The sequence below is a fragment of the Elaeis guineensis genome, chromosome 10 (genome assembly GCF_000442705.2).
Source record: "Elaeis guineensis isolate ETL-2024a chromosome 10, EG11, whole genome shotgun sequence".
NCBI lineage: Eukaryota > Viridiplantae > Streptophyta > Magnoliopsida > Arecales > Arecaceae > Elaeis > Elaeis guineensis.
In genome coordinates, this window is record NC_026002.2 from 29,459,741 (window position 1) to 29,480,552 (window position 20,812).

A 20,812-nucleotide genomic window follows, 5' to 3' on the forward strand; every position below is an offset into this window, starting at 1 on the left:
ATGTTTTTTCATCCTTCTTTTAAGGAATTCTATATCTGCTGGAATCTTTTTTTTCATGGATTTCTTCAGATTCTTTCTATTCTTTTTGCTTTTTGCTGATTTATGTTCAAAAAACTGCTTTTTAACTCTTTGATACATATTCAGATTCCTTTTGCTTTTGTTCCTTTTCCTTCCTTTTTTTTTTTTTTTTTTTGTAATGCAGTTAATATATACCTGACACAGAGGAGTTTCTTGGAGTTCACATTTTAGGGAAGCTTGCTGCAGACCTCATCCATGAGGCATTGAACGCGATAGCCTTGGAAACATGTGTTCAGGTGATTCTACAGATTCTTGTGTTTATTTATTTATTTATTTATTTAACGACAAAACTTCAGAAACATGGGGTGCTATAACACATTCTAAGTTAGTTGGCCTATGATATGCACCTAAAAGAACAATAAACAAAAATTAATAATTAATAATTATAATATTGCAACCTCAACTAGTTTGGGACTATGGCTTAGTTGAGCTGAGTTGAGTTGGGTTAAAAAACAATAAACAAGTATAATGCTTTAATTGAATAATTAATAATGAAGGTGGCATATTGTGTTTTTTAGTGCTGGAATCTTTTGTTAAAGTGAGTGTAATTTCCTTAGATTGTCGTGAGGCTTCTAGCTGCAACAAGTGAGCTCATGGAAAACTAACAAGCGAAGTTGTTTGTTACCAGAGAGAGAGACCCTGAATGAAAGTGGCCAATAATTACAAAGATTCATATAGGACATGTAATGACATTATATATGCTTTGAGAAATATAAAACAAGCTACTTATTAACTTAAGTTGTCTATTTATTCTTAACTGATCATATGTGGTAACACTTCATTTGTAGAACTCATTACTGGATATGTGATGTAGCCTTTGGAGGAGCAAGTAGGATTTTGTGCGCACTCTGACAATAATAAGTTGCCAGTGATTTATTGGATTTAAGCTTTTTGCTAAGTTGCCAGTGATTTATTGGATTTAAGCTTTTTGCTAATCAGTAATCATGGTCTCATACTCGGATCTCTCTCTCTCTCTCTCTCTCTCTCTAACTGGAGATATATTGTGGTAAATAAGAAACTCCATTAAAATCACAGGCATACCTGCATGTCAGCTGTAATACTAACTAGTGCTCTCATTAGGTAGCAGTGCCAGAACATGCTGATTCACTAATGTATCTATTGATAAAATTCTGTTGGATCGATGTTGCATGGAGGGGCAAATATGTGAAGCAATAACAACTCTGCATGCCTACTGTCTTATCAACTATCTATACCCATATGGAATACAAAGATTCATCTATTCAGCTGCTCTCTCATTTTAAATTGAAATCCTCATCTTTATTGTCAAAGATTGTGCCTGTGTAAGCTGTATCTGGAGTTGGTTAAGTTCTTTCCTGACTCTCTGTTTTTCTTGTTTCCAAAGAAATAATCTGGGCCAAATTTTTCATATTTGGTGATCTATAACCATCTCTTGTCCCTCTCTCACATTAGACCATCTTTGGTCTGAAGACATAATACTTGCTGTTCATGCACATCCAACCCTATCTGAAGTCCTAGATAAACTATTCAAATCTGCAAAGGTATGCCTCTAATTCCATGGTCAGAGTCCTGCGCTTCAGAATGTCCAGATATTACATGTGTTTGTGAACTTCATGTTATATCTGAAGAATTAGAAGCACCAGTTTTTGCGTATTGCTCATACTAGATATGCACAATTTTCCATTATAAATAAATTACTAAAAAATCAATTATCTTTTTGTTGGCTATGAGTGATAAGGTCTTCCTTTTTTTTTCTATTTGCATTATCGGAGAACTTATCAGCGAGGTATTTGCCCCAACAACTCCAGCATTTATTTTAGAAGTTTTTGGGCCTACTAACAGAGATAGATATACCAACTCCATGTTGATCATTGATTATCGAACTTTTCTTTCAATGGAACAACTGTAAATACTAAGCTTCCTTTACTCAATTTGAAATGGAGAACCTTGTCTGTTGTTAAACAATCAAGATTCTCTCCTTAGGTGGATTCCCATCTGTCATGCCTTCAACTTTGTGCTATTGCATATCAGTGCCCTTCTGTAGTACAATCTGCAAAGTTTCCCCCCTCCCTCTGTCTCTCTCTCTCTCACAGCCACATGGAGAGGAAGTCTTAATTTGTGATACCATTTCTTATGCACTTGTGCTTTTCTTTTAAACATCCTATTTTCTGCAAATTCTGGATCATTGCTTAATAACATCTCGTATTAATTCTTTTTCCTCATGTTGACTAGCATATTTTCTATTATAGAATTGTGTAATTTTTTAGCTCCATTAAATATTGGGTTTATCAACCACTGGAGGCAATATGCAGTTAACCGTCAGCAAGATTTTTTCTCTCTTTTTGACAGGTTGATACTGGTGTATCTCCTTCTGTGAATGAACCAGTTACAGTCTAAACATTATGATAGACAACATCATTATCTGGAGGAGACCTTCTCAAATATTTTAGGTATGTCTGGAGCCAGTTGATTTCCCTCAAGTAAAAAGATTGGTGCACCGATTATTATGGAATGCTTCTGCTGCCAATTTTCAAAAGAGAAGCTGCACCATTTGTTTCCTACCATTTTATGTACAAAACATTATTGAATTTTTTATCCTCTATAAACTTTTGACACTATCTGGCATAAAGGATGCTGCTGCTGCTGCATCAGTTAGGGGTTTCTTTTGGTATGCATATTTGGAGATGAACCTTGTGATGTTGTGATGCAATAATAGGCTGCATATTTGTTGTTTGTGTGTGCTTATCTAACTGTTTGTCTTTGCTATATTGTTCTCTTCCAGGCACACTAAACAGTTTTTGTCCAGCCTTTTCATAGTCTTGTATCCTCTACTCTACGAGATATGTCTATTTCCTCATTTCTTCATAGATATTTGGTCAGCATTTCCTTTTCTCACCTACATTAGCATTCTATTATAATGTGTGGGTTTGTGCAGCTATAGAATTGGCGTTTATACACATAAAATTAATTGGATGCTTCACATGAGTGCATACCTTAGATGGTCCTGCTGGTTTGATACTTTTTGAGTATATAGATAGAGAACATGCTATGGAACAGTGAGCACATCACTGCATGTTGGGCATCAAACTGAACCTTGTTGTTTGGCAAATGTTGGAGTGCCTACATATATATTGCTGAGTTTGAAAACTAGGATAAAAGCAATTTACATGTGGTTAACAATGTTTAAGATATAAGAACTTTAGATCGAAACAGTATCTTTTAGGTTAGCTTCCAAACTCTGTTGATGCTTGAGATTTTTTTGGTAATTCAAGCCTCTGTAGGGCCGCCTCAGTCTATCCTTTGGTCATGCACATTACTAATTGCATCTCGAGCATCTCAAGCAGATCATTATTCAAGGATTAACATTGAGGTTGTCTCGAAGAATAGTGAAGCTCCAAGTTTGTGTGGTTCTAGACATTCTCCACTCTGTTATCGGTTCGAAATATCAAAAATGAGCTATGTGGCTCTGCAATTTATGTAGCTCCAGAAGCTACTTTGTAAGCTTCTGTTCATTTCTTCTCTGTTCAACATTCTTATTGTGCCACATGGAGAACAGAACATGGCTGGGGCTGCAAGTTAGGTTTGGTTAGGTTAAAGGCCAATAGAAGTCCATCCCAGACAACAAAGATAAGGAATGCACTAACTCCCAGACAAACAAGGTTGGGGAATGAACTAACAAACACAAATGTAAGCTGGACCTTCATTAAGTTGTTCTGCATAAATCTAGTAGCTCTGGTTGTATCTCTATAAAATCTTGAAAATGTATCTACAATTTCATTGAGTTTTGCACTAGGTCAAATTTGAGGCCTTAGCTTGTTGATATGCTTATATTTGTTTTGGACTAAGACCTTTAAATTAGCCTAATATGACTTAAAATTTGGGGTGACAATGTGTCAATTTGAGTTTAGGGTTGGATTAAGTAAGGAGAATGATATACAAACACTGGACTCATCTATCGTGACCTGCGAACAGGTCATGACCTTGACCCATGCCTACCCAGTGACTATTTCATGTCACCACTTGACTCTAACCTAATTATGTTTCCAAGACTTAAATATATATTCTTAACCTATCAAATCTAACTTTCAAATTATTTAGATAGCTAATACTAAAAAAGAGATTAACTATTAAAAAAAAAGTCTTGTTCAAAATTAATACTTGATCCGATTTAGATTATTTTGATACGAATAAAGCACTATTTTTGTGATCGAAAAAATTTGGCCCATTTCTAATCCCAGCTAAGGAAATCCAAACTCAACCTTAGTAGGATCGGGTTGGATCAACTTTTGCCACTTCGACTTTAAATTAGATCAATTTATCTAATTTAGGTTCAAACTTTTTTTTAATTTTTTAAAACAAAGATGTGTTTGTTTACTGCTTCATTTGGATAAAAATGCTAAAAAGTGTAGGTATTTATTTTTCTGAAACGTGTTGGAATGCTTCTGGCTGAACGGTCCACATGATCCACCGTTGCTTCTGCCAAATTACGGGTCAATTCCGGTATACTCAAATCGGCTTGGTTGGCAGTCCAACCAAAAAACCACAGCCGATCTGGAAACCATCAACCGCCGGATCCTTGATGGACGCGTCAGATTCATCCGATTCCACCAAACCTCCCGGCTCTCCTCTTTTAGCGGTCGAGGCCGGGCAACCGGAATCTCCCGGTCCACCAACCGGTCACCCTCCCAACGTCTCGGCACGCCTCCCCACCAAACCCCCCATCCGTTACCGGCCGATGCAGTCACCCGGTTCCAGCTCACCTAGTATACGACGCCACAAGGTCCACAACCCTCCCTCCCCATATAAATACCGAAAGCCCCCTGAACGGACACGTAGTCTTTTTCCCTCTCTCTCTATTACTTTAGGGTTTGCGTGATCTCGCGATCTGTCGGTGTGGTTTGATCCAATATCCGGCGAACAGATCGGGGGGTGAGGGTCGAGAAGCGGGCCGATCGCCGGATCCGATCTTCTGCGGCCGGATTCCGGCGAGATCTCGACCGATCCGATCATTTCGGGGACGAATTGAGGCTCTGGTAGCTATGTTCCTCGTAGATTGGTTCTATGGCGTTCTTGCCTCGCTCGGGCTCTGGCAGAAGGAGGCCAAGATCTTGTTTCTCGGTCTCGATAATGCTGGAAAGACCACGCTGCTTCATATGCTGAAAGATGAGGTTCGATTATCTGCTTTGGTTCTTCGATTTTTTGATTAGTTTACGTCTGACGGATTGATTTGTTTTTCTTATGTAATATTTTTTTTTTTTGGTGATGCGTTTCTTTTGTAAAATTGGGTTGGATTTTGTGTGAGTAGAGATTGGTTCAGCACCAGCCGACGCAGTACCCCACGTCGGAGGAACTGAGCATCGGGAAGATCAAGTTCAAGGCGTTTGATTTGGGAGGCCATCAGATCGCCCGCCGTGTCTGGAAGGATTACTATGCCAAGGTCGAATTCTCCCTTTTAAGTTTTAAGTTTGAAATTATTTATTGCTGATTTCTTTTGGGAGAAACTTATCCATAAATAGGACGATAGGTTCCTTCTTCACAGCTTTCTGTGTCTTTTCCTTTTTTTATCAATTAGTGTATCATCTTATTGCTTTGATTTTTGAGAATGTTAGAGCCACCCTCGTTTTCTTTCTTTCTTTTTTTTTTTTTGGCCTTTTCTTAATTTGAGTAGCTATGGTCCCCTGAACGTGGATGGTTATTTAGTTTAAGAATTGCTGTTGTCTGTCCAATAGATTGATTTCAGCTCCGACTTCTTAATAGAAAGAAACCCTTTGTTGTCGTCCATTGAATTGTATAGGCCCTATGTTAGTGGCAGCAATTTTAACCCTTTTGTCATGATAGGGACTTTGGGTGGAGGTTGTTGGAAGATAATTTTCTTGTTATTTATTTCATGTCGTTTGAATTTGTAAACCAGAAAATTGTAGTTTGTCATTTTTATACTTTGCTTTGCTATGTGGTAGTTGCATCTGATTTTGGACAAATATTCATGAAATATGCTTGGTCCATAATTGTACTTGAATGCTGCAATTTAGTCATAATTTTTCAAATACTTGGGATTATTTTCTCCCTGGAGGGGATTAAGTACCCTAAGATGGGGTATTTGGAAACTGACACCACCGACCCTTTTTCTCTACTCATCCTGACTGAGAAGTTAAAGGCTGCTGCACCAAATTGAGGGTTCCCATAGGTGGTAGCCTCTGCCTGAAGGGTGGCCCCTTTAATTCATTTTTTGTGGAGTCCTATTTATTCCATATTATGTTTCAGCAAAATCTGGAGCAGACACGAACTAGAAAATTTAACTCTTGAGAACTTTATTTACAATTTTGCTACTTTCCTGATTTCTTTTTTCTTTAAAAAAAATTTTGGAATTACACCTAATTTCTTGTCTTCCTATATTGTACCACTGTGAATAAAATGCTTGTTAGATATCTATATGCCATCTTATTTTCTCCTTGAATATGTAACTGAGCTCATTTTACAATTGAAAGATATTCTTATTTTGTTTTTACTAATACTGCATTTGAGGAAAGGATACTGCTGGCTTTAGATTTACTCATTATTGTTCTTTTTGCCTCCTCCTCTTCTTCCTTCTATGTCTAAATAGACTCTGGCTGGAATTTTTTACGCTTGCAGTATTCTTGTCCTCCTAGGTTTAAATAGTATGTGGCTGAAATTGTCTGTGCAGGATCTTGATATCCTTTTACAGTTTTACTTCCTGCCTCGGGGGTGCTTTCGTTTGCTATTTCTGTTTTCAGTTGCCTGTTTTTTATCTTATTGTGGGGAAATGTCTTAGAAATGTAGATATGGTTTTCTTTGGGTCAAATTTTGGTTGTGCATCACTTTGGCAGTTTCAGTTTGAGTTTGGGATTTCAGCCAAAACATAATCGAATATATATATATATATATATATATATATAACAACCACCCAAGCAACTAAATTGGATATCATTATGCACACCCCCCTCCCAAAAAAAAGAAAAATAAGGACCAAAGCCACATCCCAGAAAAAAAGGGATCAAATTTTGGTATGAGACTGAGATATTTATATGTCAGTTGAGTCTGTGAACCTTGTTCATATTAGTTGAACTTGCAGGCCTCAACTTGCGAATTCATTTAAAGGTTTTCACCTTTCGGTTCCCCCTCATTCACTAGTTCAAGTTATGAACTTGCTGCTGGTCCATGTTTTTCCTTCAGAGTGGCAATTTTAATATACAGTTAGACTTGCTTTTATTAGGTGACCAACAAATTTTAGGAGTCATTTTCTCCCGATACTTAACCAGTAACATTATCCACCATACTACAAAAGCACTCTAGACCTAAGTTTTATTGCTTTCAACAGAGAACTTCCACTTCAGTTGACATCTTTTTTTTATGGAGAATCTATCGGCCAGAAAATCTTCTTATGACTTATAGCAAGGGATATAAAATATGTGTGTGAGATTCTGCTTGTTATAACGCTAAAAAAAGTTTAGCATGTCCTGGTTTTCTCTGCCTCTTTCCTGGAATTCGCACAACACTTCTGTGAAATAGAATAGTTAATGTCTCCTGAGTCCATATGCTGCTTTTAAAAGCATGCTGTGGCAGTACAGGTAACAATGCAAGCATGGAATGTGATTAGTAAGTAAGCAAACTGTAGTTCTGCGTAAACAATTATTTAAATATAATTTTCAAGTGTCATGAGCTAATGATGTGAAGAAAGATTATGCCAACAGCATGTGCTGCCGCTAGTAATATTTGAAAAGAGACATTATTTTCTCATCTTTTGGGGGGTATTTCTTCATTATCATATATTAGTTCAATAACTAAAATAAAAACCAAACCTGCAAAAATTTATAAAGAACAACTAAAGATCGCCATGGATAAAATAATACTGATCAGATGACTAAATACTTAAAATATTCTCAAATTAGAATTTTCTTTTCTTTGACTTGAAATCCTGTATACATGTTTATCCATGTCCGAGCACCTTTATATTTATGCCATTGTGGATTTTCGCTAGCCACTGATCCAATGACTAGATATGGAGTATGTCTGCCCACATTAAGCTAAAAGTTGAGCATAACCCTGTAGTTACTGTAGACACGATATGTTATGTTAGATTTGATATATCAACATGCATGTCAGGTACATTTTAGATTCCTCTTACTTGGCACTTTTATTGTTTAACATGCTTGTCAAAGTATGGATGTCATTTGTAATTCATCTGTGGGTCTGCATATGGTGATAAGTTGATAGTATATCGATTAAATAATATTTGTCACTCTATAAGACCAATTTCTAGTCAAGAAACTTTGTTTTCCAGCACATGATGGTTGGGGTTCCACTAGGGGTGGCAATTGGGTTGGATCGGGTCGGATACGGATCGGGTCAACGTGGGTTGAGTCAAAAAATCGTCAATCCAAACCCAAACTGTTTATTAAATAGATCAAAAATTCAAATATGAATCCAACTTGTTTATTAAATAAGTAATTCGATCCGAGCCATCTAACCCATTTATTAAACATGTTAAATTAGGTTAAATGGGTTAAATGAATTAAACAGATTAAATGGATTAAACGGATTTGGTTAAATAGTTTAGAAATAGGTTAAGTGGTTTTAAACAGGTCTTAAACGGTCAGTTTAAATGGATCAGAAATAGGTTAAATAGGTTTTAAATAGATTAAACCGGTTAAATGTGTTAAATGGATTATTTGACTAAATTCGATCTGAATATTAAATGGGTTAAACAGATCAGATATTTAAAATCCAAATTCGACCTAAATATTAAATAGGTTAAATGGATTGACCTATGATCCAAATCCATTTAGTCTAATCCAAACTTATTTATGGCGAGTCGAATATGGGTCGGGTTGGTGGATCGGATCATATTTTGTCGGCTCTAGGTTTCATAGATGCATGATCAACTCAAATGCAGGTCAAACCACTTGTGAGTTCCGTGTGACATTGTGCATTTTGGAGCTTGTGCCATGCCACTTCATCCATTTGTGCTCTGCATTTTGCTGCGGGTTTTAATGGTTCATTAAAATGTTTATCGCGTGTACCAACATATCAAGCTAGACTTGTGCTTGTTGTTTCTCATGTTGTATCTCCGCCCAGCTGTAGCTCAATTTTTTAGGACGTTACTTCCAATGGTTACCTTAGGCTGGTCTTCACGTCTGCTTTATTATTGCCTAGATCTTTATTGGTTCTGGTGCTATGAATTTTCTGTGTTCTTCAAGTGTCGTGTATGACTGCTTGCATTTGTTGTTTCTGCTTTTACTCTTGTATGGATGACTATAGGTGTTGGCAATTTGAGAAGGTTCATATATGTTTGAAAGGTTTATGATGCTAAATTGTTCCACCAACAGGTGGATGCGGTGGTGTACCTAGTTGACGCTTTTGATAAGGAGAGGTTTGCAGAGTCAAAGAAGGAGCTGGATGCACTTCTGTCGGATGATGCCTTGGCAAATGTCCCATTCCTCATTCTTGGGAACAAGATTGACATCCCATATGCTGCATCCGAGGAGGAGCTGCGCTACCACCTGGGCCTTAGCAATTTTACCACCGGCAAGGGCAAGGTTAACCTCGGCGACTCCAACGTGCGCCCTCTTGAGGTCTTCATGTGCAGCATCGTGAGGAAGATGGGCTATGGTGAAGGCTTCAAGTGGCTCTCCCAGTACATCAAGTAGGGTGTAGTGTTTTTGGTACCTTTGAAGACCGATGGACACAGCTCACAGCTTTGAAATGCCTCCCGTGATCCTTCTTGGTGGGTGGTAGTTGAAACTTTTTTTTGTTCTCTATTGAATTGTTTGGTCATGGATACAGCGCAAAGTGTGGGAATGTAATGCTAAAATCTGGTTGAATCCATGCACTCCAGCCCGCACATGCCCTTTTTTCCCGTTGATACCCATTTTTTTCCCACAAGTATTTATAGCAGACAGGATGGGTGGTTCTCTATCATGTTTATTTAGCATGGCTTCTGACATGATTACCAGTTCCAGTCATGTGCTGTGTTTGTACTTCAGCGATGTTGAAGGGGAGTAATTTGATGGATTGCCGCGGTTCCTTCAATTATGAATTTTGGTGTTCATTTGCTCTCGTAGACTGGGGGTGCATATGGATGGCAAAAGTATGACTCACAAGGTACATTCTACAAAATTGTATGTGGACGACAAAAGTATCTCACCAGGTGCATTTTGGTGATGCACCCGAAATTGTAGGCATACTGCTAGCGTGCCTCAGAATTTGTTTGACAGCTTAATGGACATGGTTCCGCGGAATCCTCAGTATAATATTGTGGGCGTGCGCCATTTATTAGTACATGCGATTAAAGGTGACAATTTTTAACATGATACGGTACGAAATTTTCGTGTGAATGTTGGATTTATATAGATTCATGTTGAAATCATGAAGAATTTTGTACAAAGAATTTCGTATAATGTTGTGTGTCAATATGTGAGTCCGCTTATGGTACATTTAATTTATATATATATAAAATATATAATTTAATAATTTTTTTATAAAATCAATAATTATTTTTATTTTATTATTAAAAATTTTAAAATAAAATTAAAAAAAATATCAATCCACACACGGTCACGGAATCAACTCTCTTTCATTTTAAAAATATATATTTTATATAAAATAAATTATTCATATTAAATATATCATATAAATATGTTAACTTGATATGTTGAATAATCATATTAAACAGGTAACACTCGATATGTTTAATAATCATATTAAACAGATAATATGTTTAATAAATAAATTTATTTATATATTAAAAAATTTTGATATATCTATTAAGCATATCATGTTTGTATTCTTCGTAATCATGTTCGTGCCGAAGTGGACACGATTACGGTACGCAAACACGAACTGCCATCCTTGCACATAATAGGAGGCATTGGAACAAATAGAATGCGTTATTGGATGTTGCTGTTATCTGCGCACGTTCTATCGGGCTTCTGTTCTCTTTTTTGAGACGATGGTGATACCATAAAATCGTTCAACCAATCTCTGATATTATTATATTAAAATAATTTATTTTCTTTCTATCCATCTTATGATAGAATCTGATATTAGTATATCTAAATCAATTATTTATTCATTCCTGTGATGATGATAGAGTCTGAGGCAGACCTATACTCAGCCATGCTTGGTGGTTGCCACAAGGTGGTTGCCCGCCTCCATAAACTGAGAGACTTGTCTAGATGGAAGCTTGAGGTGGTAACACAGATAATGGAAATCTGGCCTCGTTTATCTGACTAATGAGAACTTGTCAGGGTCTAAACTCTTGACCTCTAATCATATGGGATCATGCTTGCAGATTAGAAAATGTATACTTCACCCCAGGAAAGTAGACAGAAAAGTGAAATGCACATCTCACATCAAGGTAGCCCATCAGTGAGGGAATACAGGTTTTGGAAGTTTTTGATCTATATTGACATGTTTTCCGAAGTACCTATGATTTATAAAAAGTGACATCCAAGCAAGAGACAGCAACAACGCATCATTAGCGTTTTGATGGTTTTCCTGTTCTATTGCATAACAGTTCAATAACACCCTCCACCACCACTCAGCCCTCCATCTGGTTAATGACTTCGACCTCAATTAACAACTAAGGGCCAAGGTGGATTTGAAAAAAGATTATCCAAGAAAAGTTGTCATAGATTGAAACTTTGAAACTAATGATCTATAAAATCAGGAGTTGATGAGACTTAAGAGCACCATTCTTTGTCCAACTGTTCCTTTTCAAGATACTGGGCAGAGAAACAGACGTAACTCTGTGCCAGTAAAAAATTCTAATGGTAGATGGATACAACCAAAACACATACAAGAAATCTGCAACTCTATACTGTCAGAAATGTCTAAATATCTGAATGTCACAGGCCTAAATATTTCAATGGTGTTCCTAATCCACAAAAGATATTGGTTGATATTTATTGAGTTTCTATAGAAGCTGAGAGACACAGTCCCAACATAAAAACTTTCAGTTAACATTTCAGGTCCCAGCAGCACCTGTCCAACTCTATCTTGGTTTGAGCTCTGCAGAAAATTTGTTAAATCTTTAGGTCTGATATACTTGGAAAAAAAATATTGTAATCAAAGCAGCTCCAGCAATATATAGAAGGAAACGGAAGAAGAATTCTACACTAGTTTAACCCTGGGCTTAATTCTCTGTTATAAAACCTGACACACAGCCACCTATTTGGTGGGCACAGCATTGTGATGCATGAATATAGAAGCCATGGCTGTAAAAAGATCAAAATTTTACAAATAGTGCCGCATTGCCATGGTATCTTATTCTTGTTTCCAAAATCTTTATGCACTTCCATCCCTTTAGTTGAGTTTCCTTTTCTTCCCACCTTCTTGACTTACATGTTTTCAGTCATATTCTTTTTCATCACAATCAATTACAGTTTGATTTGAGTCAGCATACATAATATGAATATATTGTTTCTTCCATTGAACAGCCCCAATGCTCTTAACTACAGGATTTCAGCAAAGTTCAAACTTCCAATCTTCCAGCTAGCCCCAACTGTTTGGGACTACGCATTTGCACATCAAGATTGAACTCTTCCAGCAAACAGCTGACTAGGGTAAGCTATAAAAATTGGCCGAACTTGTAGGGGACTTGGTTTGACAGTGTACTAAAACATGCTCGATTTTCTCGAAGCCATACCAACTTTAATTTGCTCTCCTGAAGCTCATACATTGATGGTAAAGAGCCTTGATTCTTGCAAACTATTGTCGTCATACATTTTAGGAATGGAAAACTCAAACATAAATACAGGGTTCTGCAACAAAAATATGCTGTATAAGGGTCCTGGAAATGCAGGATGAGGCAACACCTTTTCATGTACCAGTGATGCTGAAACCAAGTATAGGTAAAAACTTACTGTGCCTACTTGCTAATGAACAGGGTGACATACTGCCAGCTAGCCTCTTAATGGAGTTTACTTATGATAATATAGGCATGCAATGCATTTTAATCATTTGTTCAAAACAAATCTTCAGGCAAAAACTCAAGATGCATGACATGTACAACATAATTGACTTTTTTTTTTTTTCTAACTTCAATCTATAGCAAATGGCACTAAAACTTTTTTGAAACAAAGACTTATAAGAACTCAACAGGCATTCTGTTGCTTAAAAAAAAAAAAGTAAACAGTTTAGCTTGAGGACACAGTTACCCAAGACCTACTTGTCAATATCAATTATCCTAAGATATAAACCTAAATCATTATTATATCAACATAAGATTTAGGTTAATATTAAACAATACATGTAAGGAAAGACAATATAATGAGGAAAAAATATGGGACAAAAAATGAATCCACTTGGTTTCCGACTTGGTACAATTCAAATTCATGATTTCTTTTAGTTTAAACATCGACTCCAAAGGGAAGCCTCTATCTTGGAAGATACGAACGGTCTCCCTACTAAGCATATGTTTTTCATCTAACATGGCTTTTCTAATAGCTTTGTATGTATAGACGAGATCAAATATGAACTTACCTTCAACAAATTATTTATAAGTTGTCTTCTCCTGTCACATTTTTAAAAAATGAATTGGATATGGTTGCACTCATTTATTTCCATGGTTTTGTTAAGTGTTTATGTTTCATAAAATATTCAAGGAGACTGAATATTTCCTGTGCTCAACCATGTCAAAGTTGTTCCCAAAGAAAATCATGTGTTAGCATATAGAATAAAACCATCTTCATAATAACAGAAACAAGCATGTGCATTGAAAATATAAGAAACCAAATGCTGCTGTCCAAGACTGTCCCAAGAAGTCAACTATTACCACTTTCAGGATGATCAGTCTGGTTTCTTCAAGTTCAAACAGTTGTCTGCAGCCTGATGAAACAACGCCTGAACTTGCTTCAATTCCTGTTCTGTAAGAGCAATGACAACATCAAAGTCAAATTGCAAGGAAAGTTTTCATTGATAATGTCCACTAACTCTTATTATTCTTTTTTCTTGTTTCTAGTCTTCATGGTAAATGATGTTCAGCAGGACACATTTTTCTATTATTGAATTAATATTGGATTTTGGAACATTTTTCCTTATTTTATATTCTTCTAAATTAAGTTCTATTTTGTGTATATAATTTTCCAAGTCTTTTCAATCTAGCAATCATCTCCACCTTGAGCATGCTTGCAGCCATATGCCATGATGATGACAACGAAACAAGCGAAAGTTGGCACATTTTATTGGTTTGTGATGTTCAGGAAACTCCAAAATCAATGCAGTGGTCATGTAAGTAGAGAAGAAATTGACAATTCTTCAGGAGTTTCTGCAATGGTTTCATCAACATTTGTGTCCATATCATCATAGTGTCTGACGCGCATGTCTAGCATGTTTGTGTTTGGGTTAATTAATTTAATTCCTTATATGCCCCAAGTACTGCTGTATTTATATTTCAGAAGTTTGCCGTAATGGAAAGCTGTGTTCATATAACCATGTTATGATATGTCTGTGTTGAGTCTGTTGACCATATCAGATTTTTGTGACTGTAATAATTCGTTGAAAGAAGGCATATGGCTTCTCTTTTCTATTTTTTTCTGCTTAATTTCTGATTTGCGCAAAACAACTTGGTTTTATGTGAACCACTATTACTTTCAACCTTTGGTATAAGTTCAGCTGCATGTCATGATAATGACAGCTCAGATGAAGCTGGCGAAATTCATCACTTAGTAGATGCGAGCAAGTCTTCAATCAACAAACCAACCATCATACAAGCAGGAGAACATACTTCATGTTTGGGAACAGGATCATGTAAAAACATCATGAATCAATCGAATCTTCTCAAGAAAAGTTTCACAGAAAAATACCCGCAGCCTTGAGTTGTTTTTCAAGTTCCAGACCTACAGCTTCATTCTCTGCCTGGACATTTAAGTGTGGCACTCAATTTAAAAAATACTTGTCATCCAATTAACAAAGAAAAACTAGTTTCATGATGCCATTGATGGATGAAGCCTATTTTCATTATAAGCTAAGCTATCCCACTTCAACAGATGAGGTCAAAGACTAGATCAAGATTAGTCACTTTACCTGGAGTTCTGCAATTTTTTTCAACTGAGCTTCTTCTCCCGACAACGGCAAGGCAGAAACAAGTGCATCGAACTGCAAAAGAAGGATGTTTGTCACAAGGGTAAGACTCAAATTTCCTGAGAGAATATGTGAATTAAAAAATAAAATAAAGAATGGATGCGGCATTTCAGACCATGACTCGAAATTTATATTTGCAATTAACTAATGGTATATGAAAATGCACAAACAGAAAACAGTCAAGAAAAGTCACTACAAAAATTAGCTTCAAGCGAACGGAGTACATGTTATATTAACCCAAACAGAATACTTAGGACCAAAGCATGTAAGCCAACTACTGCATGCAAATTCTCAAAGGGAAATCAAAAGCCGTAAGCAACAAAATTGAACAGACTGAATGCCATGTATTGTTACCAAGCGGCTCACATATTAAAACTTTTAAAATATTCAACTTTAATAAATTATGCAGTCAGGTATCTAAAAGATGTTCAAAAACTTTATTCACCTTTTTTGCAGCATCAACTAGAGCTGCACTCATTGCCTTGGGATGCTCTGCAATGTTGATTGTCTCCTCGGAGGGCTTACTGGTTGGTTCAGGATAATTTGGCGAAAGTCGGACTGGTGGGGCATCTCTTTGCAGTGTTCCAAACGTATTCAAAGCAAGAAGAGCAATTGTATTGACTTGTTCTTGTAGCTGAGATATTATGTCCATAACTAAAAACCTCCAACAGAATTACTCCTGAAGAAAAAGGAAAATAAATAATCAGCTTCAAAGGGTCTTCATATATTTGTATCTTTGGAAAGACTTCCACGTTTAAACTTTAACTCTACTATCATGGAACTCACATTTGATAGCAAAAAGTATTCCTCAAGCATTCAGGAAGATAAATAATATTACTGGGTTTATAAGTTCTCAATTTCTAAATCATTCTCTGAGGGATGTTGTCAGATATGATTCTTAAGCCACAAGGTCACGCTACGGCAAGTTGATGCACTTTCTTCAACAATAGATGAAATGTTCTGTTTGCTGCTACAGCCTCATAAAGAAAGACAGGTAGAAGAATCCTTGAGAACAAAGAAAATCTAGAATTTAGAATGCCAATTTAAAGATTATAAGTGAATGGTGCATCATTCACTTTGTGCTCAATACGGAGATCACTTCAAATAATTATTGGGAATGTGGAAAATAGAATGGTGATCACCTTTCAATAAATTAAGATATGGTACATTAATATGCAAAAGAGAAGGCTGATCACAAAGTTGTATCCACATAAACATGGCATCAAGATATCTTGCTGATATAAGTGTAAAGTTGTGGAGCATCTATCTTAGAAACTTGGTTTCTCTTGGATACATTGTTGGGAAGTGAACATGTTGGCTTAGAACTTGCAATACACAATATTGAACATACATAATGAAATGACTAACATATATATTTTTTTAAAAAAACAAGCATAGATTGAACTTTTGGATTAAATGACCTGCATATTGAATTGTATGTGTAAAAGAAGTTTAAGTAAAACAAATCTAATATCATGCCAATATGTTCATCAGTTTGCTTTGACTCTAATTCTTCTATTAACATTTTGGAACCTTTTCACTGTGCAAATTTATCATCAAAGAGATCATGAACTGTATTATTAACCATGCCATTTTTTTAACCTCTTGAGATTTTTATAAAGAATTTCAACTAGCCCTTAGCGTGAAGAAAGAGCAAAAACAAACACACAACAGACAAACAAGATAGTCACTAAACCTATCAATATAAAGTTAATGCCAACTTTTGATTCATCTATACCCTACAAATAAACAAAATGGGCTGTAAGAACAACTATTCCTTTGCCTTTATTCACTATAGATCAACAAACTATCACGGAAAAGAAAAAAGCCATGAGCTTTCATATTACTCTTTCATTCCTATAAAGAACAAGGAAAACACAGAAGGAAATAGGTGGCATCTAATTACTTTTATATTCTACCAAAATGGAAAAATCCCAATGTAATCAAAACCACATTTGTACCTCAATAGCCCTCCATTCAACTCTAATCTATCAAAGACACATCCCATTGCAACAACTCGAAGAATTTCAACATCTAAATTTCCCAATTTTTAGTAAACCAACGTATGATTTGCGAGTACCTCACCTGATTCCAAGGGAAAACTGCATTTTTTGGCTGCTCGATCAATGGAGCTTTCTGCGAACCAGATCAAATTAGGGTTTACAGAGCAGATCACCAGAAATCAGAAGCTGCCAACGACTCTTGGCTCCCCTCCTCACCATTCTTAGTGCATTTTTCCCGCTTTCCTTTTTTTCCCTTTCTGCCCCAGCCACTGATGACTCTAGAGGCTCCACCACCCAAGCTGTCCCGCAACTTCTCTTCCTAGAAACTTTCTTGGTCTCATATGCGTAGGATTTTTTTTATTTTAAACTATAAAAATGTAATTATAGGTAAAATTTATATGTTGACTTCAAAGGTTTCAATCCTTCAAATTGGTTGAATAGTCCTTCTCCTACTTTTTTTAAAAAAAATAAATTCTCTGTTTTTTTTTCTGAAATTAAATAGCATTGAGAGGAACTAAGTTCCTATCATCTTACTACTAAGGCGTCGATTTTTTTGCATGGTCTAGATGGACAATCAAAAAGAGAAGTTCAACATCACTCATCTCAAGTCTTATGCTATGATTTTGGGATATCTGTCTCAACAAAATAGCCAATTCAAAACATGAAGCAGTTCAAACTCATCAACAAATTGTGGAGATGGAGTTACTTCCAAATATGTTCTCAACAAGTTGCAACATTTAGCATGATTTTAGATAATGTTTTGGAACTAGTAGCCATCATGGTCTTAGAGGAGGTCATGATAGAAATCATTATGATGGTTGCAATGGTCGTGATTATTGTCCAGTTAACCATAATAAGCAATGTGATGTGTTTATGGAGATCAATATTATCCTTAATGAAGGTAGTGTCGGCAATGACTTGAATTGATGGATTTTGCCAGCCAAGAATTTTTCTTTTTCTTTTTTTTTTTTTTTTGGCTTTCACTAAAATCCGACTCAATGAAAAGTTGAGATTGCTTCCATCAATTTTGAAGATGATGCCATCTGGTGGCGATTAGCTTGAATCAAGCCACGGAATATTTACTTGGGAGGAACTTGCTGATAGTCTTTTGTTATACTTTGATCCAATTCAATATGGGAATGTGATTGGTGAGCTTACCAAAATTCCATAAACAACTAATGTGCTGCAATATCAAAGTCCATTCAAGCAGCTCTTCGATCACAACGTGATTGGTCCCAACGAAACTTTTAGGGACATTGATTGAAGGACTTCATTTGGACATCTATCATAAAGTTAAGATGAAGAAACCAGAAGCTTTTGCTCCCTCCAATTAATGTCAAAAAAAAAAAAAAAGGATGAACAAGCATAAAAGTAATTTAGTAGGGGGACCCTGTCAGATGCAAAGCCAATGATGAAAAATTAAAGTAATCTAGGGGATAAAAATAAAAGTAAATGGTGCTGCCCAGGTTCAAACTGGGGACTTTTAGTGTGTAGGACTAACATGATCACTGTTTAAGGTTTGGCTCTGGAAATGTTTTTAATATGCCAACAATAATCACAGCATGCTAAAATTAAAAAGTACATACACCACAGCACCAGATAAACTAATTTTTTGGAAATAATCTTACATCTAGGTAACATTAATGATTAATCAGTATAGCTTGTCAAATAACAACCACTGGTCTATAATTTGGATCAAACCATCATTACTGACCAAGCCAGGCCAATATACGCCAAGCATGGGGGTGCACATGGATTGAGACCAACCCAACAACCAAACAGATAGATTCTTTCTGTTTTCATGAGGAGGTGGCATCATATTATCATCAAATAAATTAAAGCCTGATTAAATTTATTTTTATCCATCATAAACTATGAGTGACTTGGATTAACCATTATTTTAATAAATTGCTAATTATTGTTGTTGTAATTTATAAAGTATATTTTAGATATATGGTTTGGATTTTTTTTTAAAAAAAAAAATCATGAGATTCCTTCAAATATGCTATCAATTGACTCATATAATTGACATTCTATTCTTAATGTTTGATTTTATCTAAAGTTAATACTTTGTTTTTTTATTGCTTTTGATTTTATGAGTAGTCCAAGAACTGACCAAACCCAATTTAATTTTGATTGGTTTGAGTTAGGTTAGAACAAAAAATGGATACTTATTTTTTGTATATGTTTAATATCTGTATTTGTTGAAAAATATAAATACAAATATGATTATCCTAGTATCCAACTCGTATCTAATTCATTTTCAGCTCGATGCCTTCTATCACTAATTTTCTGTATGAATTGGAATTCCTCCGGCCTTTTTTTTGTTACATTTTCTTTGCAGCACGTCGCATACACTTTACATGTAATATTCTAGCAAGAGAAAACAGAAAATTTTACACTAAATTAGTATGACAAAAATGATATCTACACACTACATTAAAGGGGAGTCCAGAGGACTCCCAATCCGCCAAGTCTCGAACTCCCATTGTGCGACTTTTTTTCTTCTTTTTTTTCTTTTACCTCCTAAGCCTTCTCGAACTCTCGATCGCGCGATTTTTTTTTCGAGGTATGATGCCCTCACCCAACCTGTGCCCCTCTCTCATCGAGTATGGATCGGCTTCCCCTGTGCCTCTGTCCACCCTTTTTCCCTCCCTCTGTTGAACTCTACAAATCGAAATTTTTGTAGCCAAAGAAGAATCCTTTCGATGTAAAATCTCCAAACCCTCCAAAATATCTTGCTTCTACCAAGATTAAGCTCTCAAAACCTCAAGGGATCAACTCATACCGCCACAACTCGCACAAAACCCCATATACTTGAGAAAAAACCCCAACCGGAACCTAAGAAACCCCTCCGATCTCCCTCAGTGCTCTCCTTCCCACGATCTCCGAAAAAGATAAAGAAATGAAAAGAAAATTAAGCCAAAAGAAAAAAAAAAAAATCAATTTATGTGGGAAAAGGTCTTACCTTTTAATTTTTTTTCCGTGTTTCCTTTGTGTTTTTTTGCTGATTTTTCCTACGTTTTCTTCCGGTGCTTCCTCTCTCTTTTCCAAGTCTCATGAGAGGATTGGAGCAGCCGAATAGGGAAGTTTAAACGATGGAAAAGGCCTTACCTTTTAATTTTTTCCATCTTTCCTTCCTCTATTTTTTCCGTTCAGGGATCTCGGGTGGGAGGCTTGGAGCGGCCCGACAGGGAATTTTAGACGATGGCCAAGGTTTTGTGTTGGGTCTTGCGTACGAGAGTTTAAATATAATTATCAATTAATTTATTAAATAAAGCAGTGGTCAGTCCATCAGGGATGTTTTTAGAGGTCGGATTCTCTCGCCCTTCAATTTTATATATATATTAACTTAAAATCTCGTGCATTGCATAATATATATTTATTTTTTTAAATAATATTTTTATAAATTAAAAATTTAATATAATATAAAAAATATTATAAATAATATTAAATATTTTAAATAAAAATATTAAATTAAATTTTTAAATAATATGATAGTAAAAAATAATATAATTATTTTTATTTTTTATTAATAAAAAATTATTTTTTTAATTAATATTTTTAACATCAATTATTTCAAAATTTTCATCGTTAAGCAAAATATAATTACTTATTTGCACCTTATGTATTTTTTTTATAAAAAAATAAAA

General features: G+C 35.7%; 2 protein-coding genes across 6 annotated transcripts; one reads left to right on the forward strand and one right to left on the reverse strand.

Moving 5' to 3' along the window:
- Nucleotides 1-4,887: 4,887 nt before the first annotated feature.
- LOC105052599 (small COPII coat GTPase SAR1A) lies at nt 4,888-10,104 on the forward strand. Its single transcript, XM_010933457.4, has 3 exons — nt 4,888-5,225; nt 5,363-5,494; nt 9,402-10,104. The coding sequence occupies exons 1-3, from the start codon at nt 5,097-5,099 to the stop codon at nt 9,720-9,722; spliced, it is 582 nt and encodes a 193-aa protein (XP_010931759.1). The 5' UTR covers nt 4,888-5,096; the 3' UTR covers nt 9,723-10,104.
- Nucleotides 10,105-11,716: 1,612 nt separating this feature from the next.
- Nucleotides 11,717-20,394, reverse strand: LOC105052600 (mediator of RNA polymerase II transcription subunit 21). Of its 5 annotated transcripts, XM_073244334.1 has the most exons (7): nt 20,128-20,384; nt 15,943-16,161; nt 15,602-15,835; nt 15,100-15,171; nt 14,880-14,931; nt 13,850-13,940; nt 11,717-12,084 (listed from the first exon to the last, which is right to left on the reverse strand). In XM_073244334.1, exons 3-6 carry the CDS (start codon nt 15,806-15,808, stop codon nt 13,864-13,866), a joined length of 408 nt encoding a protein of 135 aa, XP_073100435.1. In that variant the 5' UTR covers nt 15,809-15,835; nt 15,943-16,161; nt 20,128-20,384; the 3' UTR covers nt 11,717-12,084; nt 13,850-13,863. The 5 variants fall into 5 exon arrangements, with proteins under 5 accessions (XP_073100435.1, XP_073100436.1, XP_073100433.1 ...); XM_073244335.1 differs by lacking the exon at nt 15,943-16,161 and having other exon boundaries at nt 20,274-20,394; XM_073244332.1 differs by lacking the exon at nt 15,943-16,161 and having other exon boundaries at nt 20,128-20,386.
- Nucleotides 20,395-20,812: the final 418 nt, after the last annotated feature.